The following is a 14,890-nucleotide window of genomic DNA, read 5'->3' as shown; positions in this document are numbered from 1 at the left end:
TTCGATTCTAGCGGCACCACCAGTTGTCGCTGCGGTCTAGTTAGCAGGATAACAATAACCTCATAAATACGATGAGTGAGCGTGAGTGAGCGAATACCCATATACATATATGCGAATGCCACGGCTTGTCTGGACCCCCCCCCCGGCCCCACCAAAGCTGTTGATAAGATCGCAACGAATCTAGTGGCGACTAATGAACACAAAAATTGCTTCAATAAGCGACATACCCCCTCTAATGGAGTTTCCAGACCTGTATATCAATATAAGACCGTGGTCGCGATGCTAAAATCTCGAAATATAATAACTACCCAGAACTTCGGATAGGTGGCGCATCGGACGAATTTTCCGAAGCAGATATAGGTATACATCATGGTCATCGCACACTCTGTGTACTCAGAGACACTCAGTGTATAGGAAATACGCAGCTATGCTCAAGTCTACGGTAACACATGATGACAGAAGGCAAGGTGTGATCTTGCGCATCGATCTCTAAAAACCAATCGTGTCCCGCACTATGCCCGCACCCAACCAAAGCCATCTTGGATGTTCAACCAATCGCATTCGGGATCATTCGGCGCTCCTTTTGAAGGTGGAAATCTCCACGCATAGAATTATGGTACATTTATTTTTCAAAGATGGCTTCCATTGGGTTCATAACCAAATATGGTTTGCGCAGAACAGATCGAAAATGCTTCGACCGGAGGAACACACCATATTTTTTTACATCATGGCTAAACCCACCCAGACCCGGTAAACTGTTACGAAAATCAACCCAGGGCAACAGTCTTTATAAATCTACAGTAAACGAAATCTGTGCTGGAAATATGCATCTAGAATCTATAAACCGATAAGCCTAGAAGTTTTTCCGTATTAAAAAAAAAAAATTTGTAAATATAGTGCGGGAGAAACTTCATCCATAATCTGTATGCTCGCCCACCTGTTCCACGAAAATAAAACAAATCGGAATTTTGACTTTTCAGAAACACATGAAGTTGCTATTTGTAACCTTATTTAAAATGAACTATGTCAGAACCACAGTGTCGACTGATCATTGTACGAACTGGCAATGGAATAACAGAAACACCTAATAAATTAAACACCTATGGAAACAATAATTAGTCATTGACGAACCAAGTGCAACATTACTTGTTTGGCTAGAACAAACCCCACTTTGAAAGATAATTACACGTACTAACAAGGAATCAAAGTAAACATAAACACTAATTAAATAGTCCCTGCATTATGATAAAAAAAAGGTGTTTTCAAAGGCCGATAACCATCCTTGATTTTCTCTTCTGACTTGTCGAAGAAATTATAACCCAATTAAAAATGTGATTAATTCGTCGAAAATACAGACGTGCTGACTACGCGAAAAATTTTGACGTTTCATAATCAATCGCGATGGTGTTTTTGCAAATTTTCTGTTTCTTCATAACCCTCCAACTGTCGTCAGCAGAAAATAGTAAGTATTGAGATATATACTCGAGCAATATTGGAACTTTTTTCAAGTTACTCCGCTAAAATATTTTTACGTTCTACAGATTCCAGTATGAAGGGTTACTGCGCACCTTACAATGGGAAAATTTGTAAAAAATATTTGACTGGTATAGGACAAGTTTGGTTCAATGATTCGGATGGAAATAATGGAGGCTGGCTGAATGAAAAGATTACGACTGGCTTATGGACAGATTTAATCAAAACACTTATTGAACCTTGTCGTTCGGCTGCAGAGGTTTAGTATATTCCTTAATATTTATAACATTTTATAAATTTTCCTTAGCATCTTTTGACGAGGCTAAATACAACTTTAAGCCAATTTATTTCATTTCTGTCATGCCTTGGACTTTTGAAACTCTGTAGTTTTCATTGTATATGAATGTCTGATCGATCTTTTTTGATACATAATGAAAAGATAAGTCACCGTAATATTCAGTCATAAGTTCATATTGTGTTCTCATAGCTAGATTAACAAGTTTTATTCATACCACAAGAGCTTGATATGGTAACACAGTATTATTAGTCATTTGAGATTTCGATCAAGCTTAATCGAGCAAAACTCCAGGCATCCAGTTTTTGATACGAAAAATTAATTTTGTTGTAAAATATTCATCAATTCCAAGCTCGTGAAATTCATTTATAAGAATAGATTATTATGCTTGTAAATAATGTGAACATTGTATTTAAATGAAATTAACATAGCAAGCAACTGCGAATTTTGTCACTGTCGATATCGAGGGCAAAAAGAATCCATTCCTTCATGAACTGGGACTGTTATATAATTCTGAAATGGAGAACAGATCATTCCAGAATAAATATTGACTGTATTACTTTCTGCAAAAACAACTTGTATGAAGATTGTGAAAGTGCAAGAATCACTCTTGCAATTCAACTTATCGCAGTTGAGTTTCTATATACAATTTAGTGTTGTTGGAAAGTCAGAGGAAACTTAAGAGATTTGGTCTTTATAGTGCAGTTGAAAGAGATGTTGACAACTGATAGTTTCCAATTTTGACTCTGAAATAAAAATGTTCAAGATCATGTTCCTTATTGGCTGAGCTTAAAATTGACTGCTACTGTGCAAAATTGAAAGTGACGTCTACTGTACGACAGGCAATACAGGAAAAATTCTATCAGGATGATGGCAGTATTTAAAACAAGCGAGAAAAACAGCTTATGATGCAAATTATACTGGTATCAGATACCCATTTAGGAGTTAGAAAAGCAAGAAGCATGGCAGAGAACGTTTTCATATTAAATCATGTAATAATTGAGTAGTATAGAATAATAAATGTAGTAAAGTCTAACATGCTGTGTTCCTGAAAAGAGGGAGAAAGGCAAAACAAGAGCTTAGATGTCGAAAAGAGAACATATAGAAGAAGTTAAGGATTTCAAATACTTAGGGTACACATAACATGCATTCTGATCGATTGTATCTACTTAACTAGTATGTATTGGTAGCAGACGATGGAGGCTACCTTGAGTCAGTCAGAATCCAGCACGTTATGTGTACCTGTTCAAGAGGAATAAGAAAGGGATTAGTCGTATCAGAGAATTGACGAGGAAAGGGAATGTATTGGTGTCCGAGGTTTGATACAGAGGTAATTTAAAGATAGCTACTGTAGAAGAAAGATGCTCTTTAAATACCCAGTCGTATTAGTAATAATGTATAGCGCAAAAGTATGGAGATTCAAGGGACAAAAGGGGATAGAGAAGGTCCAACTAAATCGTACAAAGTGGACACTAGGTCCGGGCTGTAGAAGATAAGAATACACATGAGAAAAAGGGTGATAAGATTCAAGAAGACAGCACAGAAAGCCGATAACAAGGAACTTTTAAATGAATGCATCACTTAAAGAGAAAATGCAGCAATGATGGGGGTGAGGGCAAGGGAGGAGTACTTAAATAGAAATGGCTGGACGCAAGAGGGTATAAGGCAAGGAGGGACAGTTGAAAGAGAAGTGTTAGAGAGAATCGAGAGGAAAGATGCAGACAAATAGTTGCAGCGGTAAAGTGGAAGAATAAATAAGTTAAGGTATGATAGGAAATATTGACACATAACGACGAAGGTAATGTCAGGCGGAATACCTTGGTAAATCAGTTATCAAAGATAACTTGAAGACTATGGCAAGATGGAGATGAGGGAATGAGGAAAAGGCTAACAAAGATTGGAGAAGTCACGGGAAAAAACTGTGTAATCTATGTAAAAGAAGTTCAGAAACACCGAAGCACCTAGTGTATAACTGCAAAGTAGTAAGTGAGGAAACCTTGAAGATGATAAAAGTTCTGGACCAGTCCAGGAACGGAATGAGTAAATTCAAGAATACACGAAAAATTAATTTTCTGCAACTACATTTTCTTAAAAAGTATACAATTGGATGCCAATCCTTTAGTGTACATGGAGCACCCTGCTACTACGACATTATTGGTTTTTCACAAGCAGTAATAGTCGTAATTTATACTAGTTCATCCAACGTTGAATATTTCATTTTAGAAACTACTATGCATGTATGCATTCCCACAATGTGTCGACTCCGTGGGTTTGCCGCTTTGTTACGAAGACTGCATGGCAGTACGGCAACAGTTTTGTTTGGTGAACTGGGCCATGATAGAAGAACATAAAAAAAGGGCAAGCTATATCAGGTCCAGAGGGCATTTCACCCTTCCAGACTGTGAGAGCTTACCCAGGATTAGCAAAGGTCCACAAACGTGTTCAAATGCCTCTTTAACAGACATGAATACTGAACTTATCACTCGTACGTTGAAGGATATATTTTTCATTCTGATTATATGCAGCTAGTTTCAAAATACATTCCACAACTGGTTCGTTAAAGCTTGTTATTTGAAATTTCAATTTACGTTCAAAGAAAGTCTATAGACCCTTGTTTCGTAACTGCTCAGAAAAAGCATGCAATATATTTCTTGTGTGGTAAAATTCATTCATTCATAAGTGTATCGTCTATGTGTATTACTGCGCTACTTAGTATAATTGTGGTATCAGATTTCTTTTGCGAAAGTTTTAAAGCAGCTTTGTCTGATTGAAACGTTGAAATTTGGATTAGCTAGATTTTTATGAAGATACTAGTAACCATTTTACAGGTGACTGCGTGATAGGTAATGGACGTTTTTACCTTGGATTTGTAAACAAGACAAAATCCGGACTAGATTGTCAATCATGGGCCATACAAGAGCCTCACAGTCACGATAGACCTCCGGATGTTTTTCCACAACTTCAAAATGCCGAAAACTATTGCAGAAATGCCGGCGGGGATGAACCGATGCCCTGGTGCTATACAATGGATCCAAATGTTCGATGGGAGCTCTGCGATATACCGATTTGTGGTATGATATTTAAAAAAAGTAACAGTTAGATAATGTTAATCGAAAAACTTAGTGTCTACCAATATGTTAATCAGGCACCAAACCGACAAGTTGAGGCTTGAACTCGGTACAGCTACACCTTGTTAAGGTTTCCTGCAGTTATTTTTTTGCTTCTCTGGTAAATGCAGGTGTTTCTATTAAATATTTAAGATAGCTGCAGACGCATAATGATGGTCACCAAGCCATCCCCTCTGTTGTATGAGGATAAACGCTATTGGGAATGGCGGGTGTTAGGTAGTGATTACGATTATTGTTATCATAATGTTTCTCAATAGGTTTACGAATAGAAAGATAATTAAGGGTCATTTCCATATGGATTTGGCTAGTCCGAGCAATTGAAATTTAGAATGGGACATTTCTAAAATCTATTCATGTTTTAGCCAACTCCACAGAGGTTACAATGGAAATTGATCTCGAAGACTTGACGATGGAAGCGTTTTTCACACCAAGATTAATACTGATACTGTCGTCAATAGGATTCGTTTGTATTCTTGTACTTCTTCTATCGATACTACTGTGCCAAAGACTGCAGAAACAGCATCATGGCTATAATCCTACAGAAACACAGGTAACTATCAAACATTTGATATAGATAGCATGACGCCTTTACATTGAAACATTATGAAAAATATTCAGTTTGTTTGGTAAAGAACCATTGGTACAAAAAATTCAAATTCTATTTCTTAGAATTCACTTCAAAGTATTGAAAAAACGAATATGATCGGAGTAGCGTAAAATTTTTCACCATTTATACCATTTGGTCACTATTGAAGTAAAAATCACATTACTTACATTAAGTTACTTATACCCGTGAAATGTGTTTGCTCTTATAATTGGCAGTTTAAAAAGACAATTCAATTTAATGAGTGAACATTCCCAATCATCGCTTTGAAATGAAGAAACTTTGTAGGCGTGTGAAAAAGTACCAAATATAAAACACTTCTTTTTTTATATCGGCGAAATTTTGGTTTTACAATATTTTTCCCATTCAAAAGAAGACAAGGAGAAGTAATGGACCGAGTTCCACTAACCTCAAGAAGGCGGGGAAAGAGGGGCGCAGAGGGAGGAAGTAAGGACGTGGGCCCGTCTTTCCCCGCCACTTCCCAACTCCCAAACAATACTATACAAAATTTACCAATCCTATTAAATTTCGGAGTACATAGTTTGTAATATTATTCAGTAATTCATCCTTTCTCATTTCTTTTTCAATTTCTCGAGCTGTAATTAGAGTTAACTCTCATTCGATGTAATTGACCGCACCACAGCCTTGTTCAAGTATGGGTGTATTATCATGGATAGGCAGTCTTGACAATGCGTTATAAAATTGTGTGTTCGATGGAAAAAAGGGCCTTAAAATCGATTTGAAAAGCAACGACTACTATGATTTTTTTTAAATATCTACTATTTTATAAAGTTTTAACCGATTGCACTTGGTCTGCACACAGTGCAGTTCCTATGCTTTATTGCCCTTGTTACTGGTCAAAGACTAACGATATTGCTTTTGGTGCAAACTGAGTGTTACCAATTTAAAAACGCTGTTGATGTTCCACGTCCATTCTGAAATAGCAACTTATATGAATTTGGCTAAGTGAGAAGAACGCCTGGTAAAAACTTTATTTTTTAATAATCGTTCACAACTACCTTAGTGAAACATTTCGAATAGAGTGTTTGACAGCTGACAGCTCATTCAGAAATGTATTTTTAATCTTAGGAAGTGAATATCGATCTGGACAAATTGCCGAGCAACGACGCTTATCATCACACAGGGGCACAGCTAAATCCGAAATTAGAGAAATTAGAATTTCCCAGGAACAATATTATATATGTCAGGGACTTGGGTCAGGGAGCATTTGGTCGTGTATTCCAAGCGAAAGCACCAGGACTTGTGTCCGAAGAAGAATTCACGAATGTAGCGGTGAAAATGTTGAAGGATGAAGCCTCGGATGATTTGTTGGTAGACTTCGAGCGAGAAGCTTGTTTGCTAGCGGAGTTTGACCACCCAAATATCGTCAAACTACTTGGAGTCTGTGCGATAGGGCGTCCAATGTGTTTGCTATTTGAGTACATGGGGAGAGGTGATCTGAATGAATTTTTAAGATCATGTTCCCCGGGAAATTACATAGTTAGAAGCATTGAAAACGACTCTTTTAGAGATATGAGATTGTCTCATATGAATCTTATTATGATAGCCATACAAGTTGCATCTGGCATGGTGTATTTGTCGGACAGAAAATTTGTGCATCGTGATCTAGCGACGAGAAATTGTTTGATCAATGATCAAATGGTTGTTAAAATAGCGGATTTTGGTTTATCGCAAAAGATTTATCTACAGGATTATTACAAGGGTGATGAACAAGATGCTATTCCTGTAAGATGGATGCCACTTGAGAGTATATTGTATAATAAATATACGATAGAGACTGATATTTGGGCTTTCGCTGTATGCTTGTGGGAGATTTTCAGTTTTGCTCTTCAACCTTACTACGGAATGACCCACGAAGAGGTGGTTAAATATATCAAAGACGGCCACGTACTTCAATGTCCGGATAACACACCTCAGCCAATTTATGAACTCATGAAACTTTGTTGGAATAAAAAACCTTCCGATAGACCAACATTTAGAATGATTTATCAAACACTGAGCGGTATAAAACATGATATGGAAATTCCGAACGACAAATGTGGCAGCAATTCGTTAGATAACAATGTTTGAAAATTTTACAATTTCAGTCAATCGATTAACACTCTCTTGTACATTCAATTGTAACGTCAATTATATCGGAAAAAGTCACCAATAACAAAAAAATCGAGACGTTTTAAGTTTCCAAAAAAAAATCGAAACAACTCACAGCTTATTTCCTTCTTCTACAGTCCGTTCTGTTCGTACGGGCTTGTAAGCGTTTTCACTCATTCAAAATATTTCATGCCAAGTACGTTTCAAGCAATGATGTAACTATGTATGAATTAATATTTTCGGATGCTGCCCTTAAATTTGTAAAGCAAAGAGGTTCGAGTAACAACTCATCTTTCTTTACTAACCAAACCAATTTCATTTACATCTTCTCGTTTAATACCAACCCTTTCGTAAATAATGGTTGGCTAAAGTTGGAATAAACCAACCTGTAAAAAGAAACCGAAGACTCATTTTCTAATAACGTTTGTGACTGTTCTTGAATATATCTATACTGCAACGAATTTTTATACCATTGGTTAGCGATTTGATATAATTTTTCTCCAATAATATGTTGTAAACATGTGTCAGTTGAATTAAAAGTAAACAAGCTTCTGCTCAGATGCTAAACGAATCGGTTGTCGATTTTTCCAGCTTCGACTGCATAAAATAACCTTTGACCTTCATCAGATTTTTTCTTCAAGTCATTCAGATGTTGATTTTATCTGGGTCTTTATAACACAACATTTTGAAGTCCGGTATCTCAAATTAGGATTACTAAGTAAGGAAAGAGAAATTTTGTAATGTACAGCTTTGGTCAAAGTTTCTAACTTACATTAGGTCCAAAGTTACTGTCCAAAGAACTTTCAGATTTTCAAAGATTCACGAATAAAATCCCAAAGAAATTCTGGATGGTTATTTAACCAATTCGGCGAAGGTCGGGGCAAAAGCTTGTTCAATTTCGCTCGGACTGACCTACTTTCGTTTTATCGATCTGAATAATAGTTTATTAGTGTATTGTTCTGGATGTATCGAGTAATTCTTACACTAGTCCTTGTTGAAAACTAAAATTTGTGCCTACGTATTATTCAAATTTCAAATTGGCTTTAAAAGTTTTCATTAGTTATAGTGGCCATCGGAATTATGAACCTATAATAAAAAGAAGTAACGATACCAACGAAAATTTTGCATTTTTTCTGGTGCGAGATGGAACTAAACAAGGTGCCGAAAGTCCTAGAAAACCGGGAATAGTCGGCGAATTTTAGATTTTTCTTTTTACGGGAAAAGTCACGATAAGGTCGGGAAATTTTATTTGAGTAAAATTGTTATCACCCCGTTGAATTCTATTACTATCTTCTGTTCCTCCAATCTACGAAGACTGAAAAACAGGATCTGTATTTAATACTATTTTTAATATATTTTTTCACTCGTTTTCAACCGTCTGCTCATTAAAATACTGCGTTATGAATTATGGAACATATACTAATGCTTTGTTTAATGATATGGCAACCTAATTGAATTTACCATGGTTTGTAACAATGTCGTGAAGTAATTACTTAACTTCGTGAAGTTCGTGTAAATCGAAATTTTTAGCCATGGATATGGTTAAAGAAAAGTGTTTAATATCATACAAAGGCCGTGGAGTCTCATTCCAGTCAAGTATGTTCAAAGAATTTTGAAAGAATTGAATTCAATACTGTGAGGTTTCGAATAACGAGTAGTATGGTGTACCTTAAAATATTGATTAAAATTACCAGTAAAGGTTGATCTATATTTTAACTTCATGAAACAGGACATATTGGGGATCAAATTTTGAAGTATAAAGTCACCTTCATTAAATGCAAGTTTTACTTATCCTCAGCACAATATCGTTACTGCTAATATTTACTGTGTATAACTAGTTGAATATGGTACGGCAATTTATTTATTGTACAGGTTGCATCATTAGGTACGAAATCTCATTTTTTACATAGAAAATTCCGATTTAGAATTCTATTTCAGAATCTGTACTTGAAATTAGGACATTAATTGAAAGTTACAATGTTTTGAATCTCATTCGGATTCATTTTGATTATCTTAGTCACTCGAGTAGTGCGTAACTAGAGGTTAATATTCAAAGTTTCACCGTAAACTAATGTAGATACAGAGAAGAAAAGCTTAGGCGAAGTTATATTTTCACAAGGTACGAAATATTAATGAAGAATGTTAGGGACCTTTAAATGGCAAAAATCTCGAGTTAGCCCTTGAAAATTATTCATGTACATTTCGACTGAATATTCAGAATTAATAAGCCTAGTTTGCAGCACTTGTTAACCAGAAGCTTATATGCTTTTGCATACATACTTGTACGAACTATACGTGACAATATTTTCAATCGCCACGTTCAGGCTATCTAGCGCATGTTCGCAGGAGTGCGAAATTGATTTCATTTGAGTCATCACCAATCCTTTTCAAGCATCACTATAATTTTAGAATTAAAAGAAAACGGGGTATTATTTAATTGTTGGTATGAATAGGTTAAAAGTAACATACTGTTTGTGATTTATGTATATTATTAACGTTGAGTAGCTATATTCTGTTAATTAAAGAGAGCCAATCACTAAGTAGAATTAGGGCGGATTCCCAACTCTTATTCTCAGCTCACCAAAAAAGTGGGACCAATTTCGTTCACGGAGTTGGGTAGTATTTAAATTTTCGTATTCAAATTGGCGCATGTGATTTTTAGGCAGGTAAATATTTCCAAAGTTATTGAACGGAATAATGTTCTTAAATTGCACGGATGTGTTCGAATACGACAGCATCATCCAGGCATACGAGGATCGAAGAGCGCCCGTGTAACAATTTATCTATTATTTACCTAGTTCGAATAATTAAGTTTCAGATCGTTACGAGTTCTATAAATTCCAAGGTTAAATTTTAGTACGTGAATCCTGCAGCTCCAATTAAATTAATTGTTATTGGGTCGTACGAACAATCCCAAGTATATCGGTTTGCTTCATTCATTCAATTGCTTCCTATTGAACGAGAGGACTTCGATTCGACAGAAATTAGTGTTACCGTTTAATAGTACTACAGAACCGTTTCTACGGAAAAATATCTTAAATATTCTATAGATTTGTTTCAAATAACAAACTGAAACAACTACAACATTCACTGTGTCAATTTCATTTTTTTGAATGGGTTCTCTCTCTTTTGAATGTGTTATCAAACAAGAGGTTTTCTTAATAAAGGGTCAATTGAAAGCTTTAATTCGTTCGGAATAATGGAGCAGAAGCAGTTGCTTCTTACACTCGTGAGTCCCATATTCGAACACTAGGGTGTTTCACATTCAAATAATTTTTGATCGAACCTATGAGCGCATGCAAAAAATGCTTATTTCTGATCTAAAAAGAAGCCCTAAAAAGACTGAGCACTGTAGGACCAGTTTCAGTGTGTGCGAGATTATTTTTCTGAAACAATGAAAAATGATATTACCACCCTTTTCTCATGTACTATCTCTTTTATAGTTTACAAAAAAATAATTATAGCTCAAAAAGATTACCGAAAGCGAATTACCGAGAAATGCTTATACAGAAGGGTTGCAGTAATGCATTTCTTTGTAAAACATGAAAGATAATATTATAAAAATAAAAATATAAAAAATTCTTTGCGGCCCTTTTACATCGGCACTTTTCTGTACTCCGCGTATCCGCATTCGCCGACGCACTCTACTGTCATAAAAATTGATACTTTGTGTACGGAAAACACGCATGAAAAAACGCGTGGAACATGCTCACGCTGTATAAAATCGTTCTCGCACTCCATGAAACTGGTTCTACAGTCCTCGGTCTTTTTGAAACTTTTTTGAGACCAGCGCCGGTAGAAAAATCGAAATTTCTTTGAACGTGAAACACCCTATTCGCCACGTTGAATCAATATCAAAGTATCATTCCAAAGACTGTCCTATATTACCATTTCACAGTATTCTTTCGTTAACACGCACAATATATAGGTAATATAAATTATTCTAGATGTATCCGATGTTTAATGAATAGATTTTTACGTCTAGTGACAGAATTAATTTGGGAAAAGATAACAAGTAATATAAGGTTCATGTGTTATGTGTAAAATTTCCAATGTTGTTTAACTTACGTATATTTTAATGCACACATGTAAGTTGTTGGAAGTATACAGATGTACTAATACACCTATAAATTAGATTGAATTGATTGATTGACATTATAAAGGCCCATTTATTACGTGCATATGGGGAATTCCTCATGAAGTCGGCCACCTCCTGATCTCGACACATTCGATTTTGATTCTCTTTTAGCATGAAATGTTGTTTTCTGTGTACGCATTTTTACTCTTTCGTCTGAAAACAGATCAGCGTGAAGTTGATAAACATAGTTAATAATTTGGACTTTGATGTTTTTTAAAAAATTTCGATTCTTTATCAAAAGAACCGTGAAAATGAGAATCCTGTTGTCGTTCCGGTTGACAAAATGCGAATAATTAAAAAAAAAAAAGATACGTGAAATATTTATTGCCAATTGCACCCTAATGTTTTTACATATTGTATATATGTGTCAGTTATACGAGCAACAAAATAGCATCACATGTGGGGCTGTCCACGTTAATCCATCCTATCTTCAGACCTCATCACCTATGATATTTTTCCCTTCAGGAACGTTTATGTACTGTGCTAAAAGACTGTGATTTCTTATGGATTATAATGTGTTCAAAATTTTTCACTTTCTTCTCAACCGTTATATCGCAGGAACTATATGCGCTCATCGTACAATGAAAAATCGAGTATAAAAACTTTGAAAATTGAATAAACTTTCTGATAGAAAATATTTCAATATTTTCAACAAATCCAAAACTCATATTCTTAAAAAATTGAAAATAAGATCATTTTTCTGCCAAAGTTGGTCCATTCTTACTTCTCATCTTTCACGCGGATTCCTTGATTCATCCGAAAAGTACAACAAAAAGTCGCTTTTTCTATTAAGTCGAATTAATTGCCTTGGAGAAAAAAAAAACATTTGGATGTGGCTTGTAACATTTACATTCCGTAACAACCACGTTTGCCCAAACATATATTATGCACACGTATCCATGTAAAAGTTAATATACTTATACGGGATATTTCTCCAATCAGTAGCTCACAATCAGACCTCAAAAAATCATATTTGTAATTAATCAGATTAATCTGATGCACAAATTATTGCACGATTACGTTTGACTTTGAATAAAAAAAAAAAAAAACTGATTAGGTATAGCGTTTTGTTGTGTTCGAAAGCGTTTCTTTAACCGAATTCTCTACGGTTTACGGACAATAGAGTAATTTAATAATAAACACGTTAGAAACTCACAAGTTTTTCACAAATTTGAAACAACATACATGTGTTATGTAATATTTTACAATTACGGGTAAATCATAGCAATGTCAGAATTTTGAAATAACCAAAATGTTGAAATTTCTTTAGATGTTCGTAAAAGTTGGGAACAGATAAATGTTATAAATGACAGAAACTAAAACTAAATTTCATTAAGTTATTCGGTAATGTGATACAACCTCATATTTCGTTAGTTTCAAATCTGAACACAAAATATCAAGAGATTCTCAAATACGTTAAAGTTTGAAAACCGGTGCGTTCTGTGAAGAAATATTTCATGAAACGAAATATGTCTTTAAACATTTATTCAACACTCGTAAGCCTTTGGAGTTCTTTCGAAAAGGTCACTTGGAAAACAGAACTACTTGATACTGGGGGGTGCGCGGTATTTCTGTATCTCTTTCCTAGAAATGTATCGGTATGGGAACCGGTTATCAACGGCGATACCGAAGTATCGAGATTCCGGTATATGCCATAATATCGTAAAATCGATAGATACCGACATATTGAAGGTTCGGTAAATCCCGCAATACAGCAAAACCGGTATATACGCAATATTGAGATTCGGTAGATAGTTGATGATGTATTATTGTAAATATATATATATATATATATATATATGTATGTATATACTCGCTGGATACGAATACCAAATACCGAAACTCAAAATCAAACCCTCGTACATGCTGGACGGTATAAACTCTACGAAACATAAGTTTGCAAAACGTAAAATTATAAGACGTAAGTTATGAACGTGAGAAAATATATAATACACGTTAAGGCTGCCAGCAAAATATTTGTGTTAATAGTTCAGATTCTTTGTGACAACGAAGATAATTAATAGTTTGTTTTTTTTTGCATAAATTTGATTTATTTAATACTCCAGCCGTTCCATTTTCAACTCATAACACACTCTGTTTGTTTCGTTCGTGAGTATTTAGATTGTCAGTATTTAGTACAGTTTAATACAGATTTTTCTCAGTCTTTCCCAACAATATTTGTCGATTCGAGCTAGCCTACAGAAATATAGATCTTTCAGAATTAACCGAAATTTTTACGTACGTGAACTTGGCTCGCCAATTGTCGAAAATGTGAATTCGGACTATTGCATAATTTGCCGTTAATTAGCCGTAAATTAGTCGCGCGACTAATTTTTTTGTCGCACTCAATTTTCAAAAAAAAAGCGGATGGCGTGCTAACTTTTCATGAACTTAGCACGCCATCCACCAAAATAACGCACAGCGAGCATCATGGGTAATTCTGATTAGGTTGATAATTTGCCGTAAATAAGCCGCAAATTAGTCGTTGAACTTTTGTTTTTGTCGCACTCAATTTTCAAAAAAAAAAGCGGATGACGTGCTGATTTTTCAAGAATTTAGACCGCCAACTACCAAAATAACGCACAGCGAGCATCATGGCTAATTCTGATTAGGTTGATAATTTGCCGTAAATAAGCCGCAAATTAGTCGTTGAACTTTTTTTTTTTGTCGCACTTAATATTCAAAAAAAAAGCGGATGGCGTGCTAACTTTTTTTTTATTATCACAATTCACAGCTACGTTGGATGAACTATTGACTTTTGTATTCTCCATAGAAAATCGTCAGTCTCAATACAAATCATGAGGACGTCCAACTTTAAGACACATTCGTTCTCGTACCAAGTGAATAAATAAATTAGAGATGTAAAAATAAATTGTTTAAAAAAGAAAAACTGATTTTCATCCATCCAGTCACTCTCAAGATTAAAATAACAAATAAATAAATCAAAGGCGTATAAATAAAATGGTAAATAGAAATCATTAAAAAATTATTCATTCATCCATCCATTCCATTGGAATGAAAAGAGAACCAAGATATTTTTATGTAAATATTTTGTGTGTGGGAAGTGTATTTTTAATCTTGCGATGAATGGATGGCGTGCTAAATTCTTGAAAAGTCAGCACGCCATCCGCTTTTTTTTT

The 14,890-nt window shown here is 35.0% G+C and overlaps 1 protein-coding gene across 4 annotated transcripts; it reads left to right on the top strand.

Annotated features, from left to right (window-relative positions):
• Positions 1-166: 166 nt before the first annotated feature.
• Positions 167-13,980, top strand: Nrk (Neurospecific receptor kinase). 4 transcript variants are annotated; one of them, XM_046623373.1, is made up of 7 exons: positions 167-589; positions 682-1,462; positions 1,542-1,732; positions 3,992-4,253; positions 4,597-4,839; positions 5,259-5,446; positions 6,590-13,980. In XM_046623373.1, exons 2-7 carry the CDS (start codon positions 1,402-1,404, stop codon positions 7,589-7,591), a joined length of 1,947 nt encoding a protein of 648 aa, XP_046479329.1. In that variant the 5' UTR covers positions 167-589; positions 682-1,401; the 3' UTR covers positions 7,592-13,980. The 4 variants fall into 4 exon arrangements, with proteins under 4 accessions (XP_046479329.1, XP_046479326.1, XP_046479330.1 ...); XM_046623370.1 differs by having other exon boundaries at positions 677-1,462; XM_046623374.1 differs by having other exon boundaries at positions 167-616; positions 981-1,462.
• The last annotated feature ends 910 nt before the right edge of the window (positions 13,981-14,890 follow it).

The sequence above is a fragment of the Neodiprion pinetum genome, chromosome 4, assembly GCF_021155775.2.
Source record: "Neodiprion pinetum isolate iyNeoPine1 chromosome 4, iyNeoPine1.2, whole genome shotgun sequence".
NCBI classification, from domain to species: Eukaryota; Metazoa; Arthropoda; class Insecta; order Hymenoptera; family Diprionidae; genus Neodiprion; species Neodiprion pinetum.
The sequence above is the reverse complement of the archived record's forward strand: the minus strand, read 5'-3'. Positions and strand labels throughout refer to the sequence as shown.

Bases quoted from the DNA above. Each gene is read 5' to 3' on its own strand.
- Nrk (XM_046623373.1), top strand. From the start codon at position 1,402: ATGGTGTTTTTGCAAATTTTCTGTTTCTTCATAACCCTCCAACTGTCG. The intron at 1,733-3,991 runs GTTTAGTATATT...ATTTCATTTTAG, and splicing joins CTTGTCGTTCGGCTGCAGAG to AAACTACTATGCATGTATGC. The intron at 4,840-5,258 runs GTATGATATTTA...TTCATGTTTTAG, and splicing joins CTGCGATATACCGATTTGTG to CCAACTCCACAGAGGTTACA.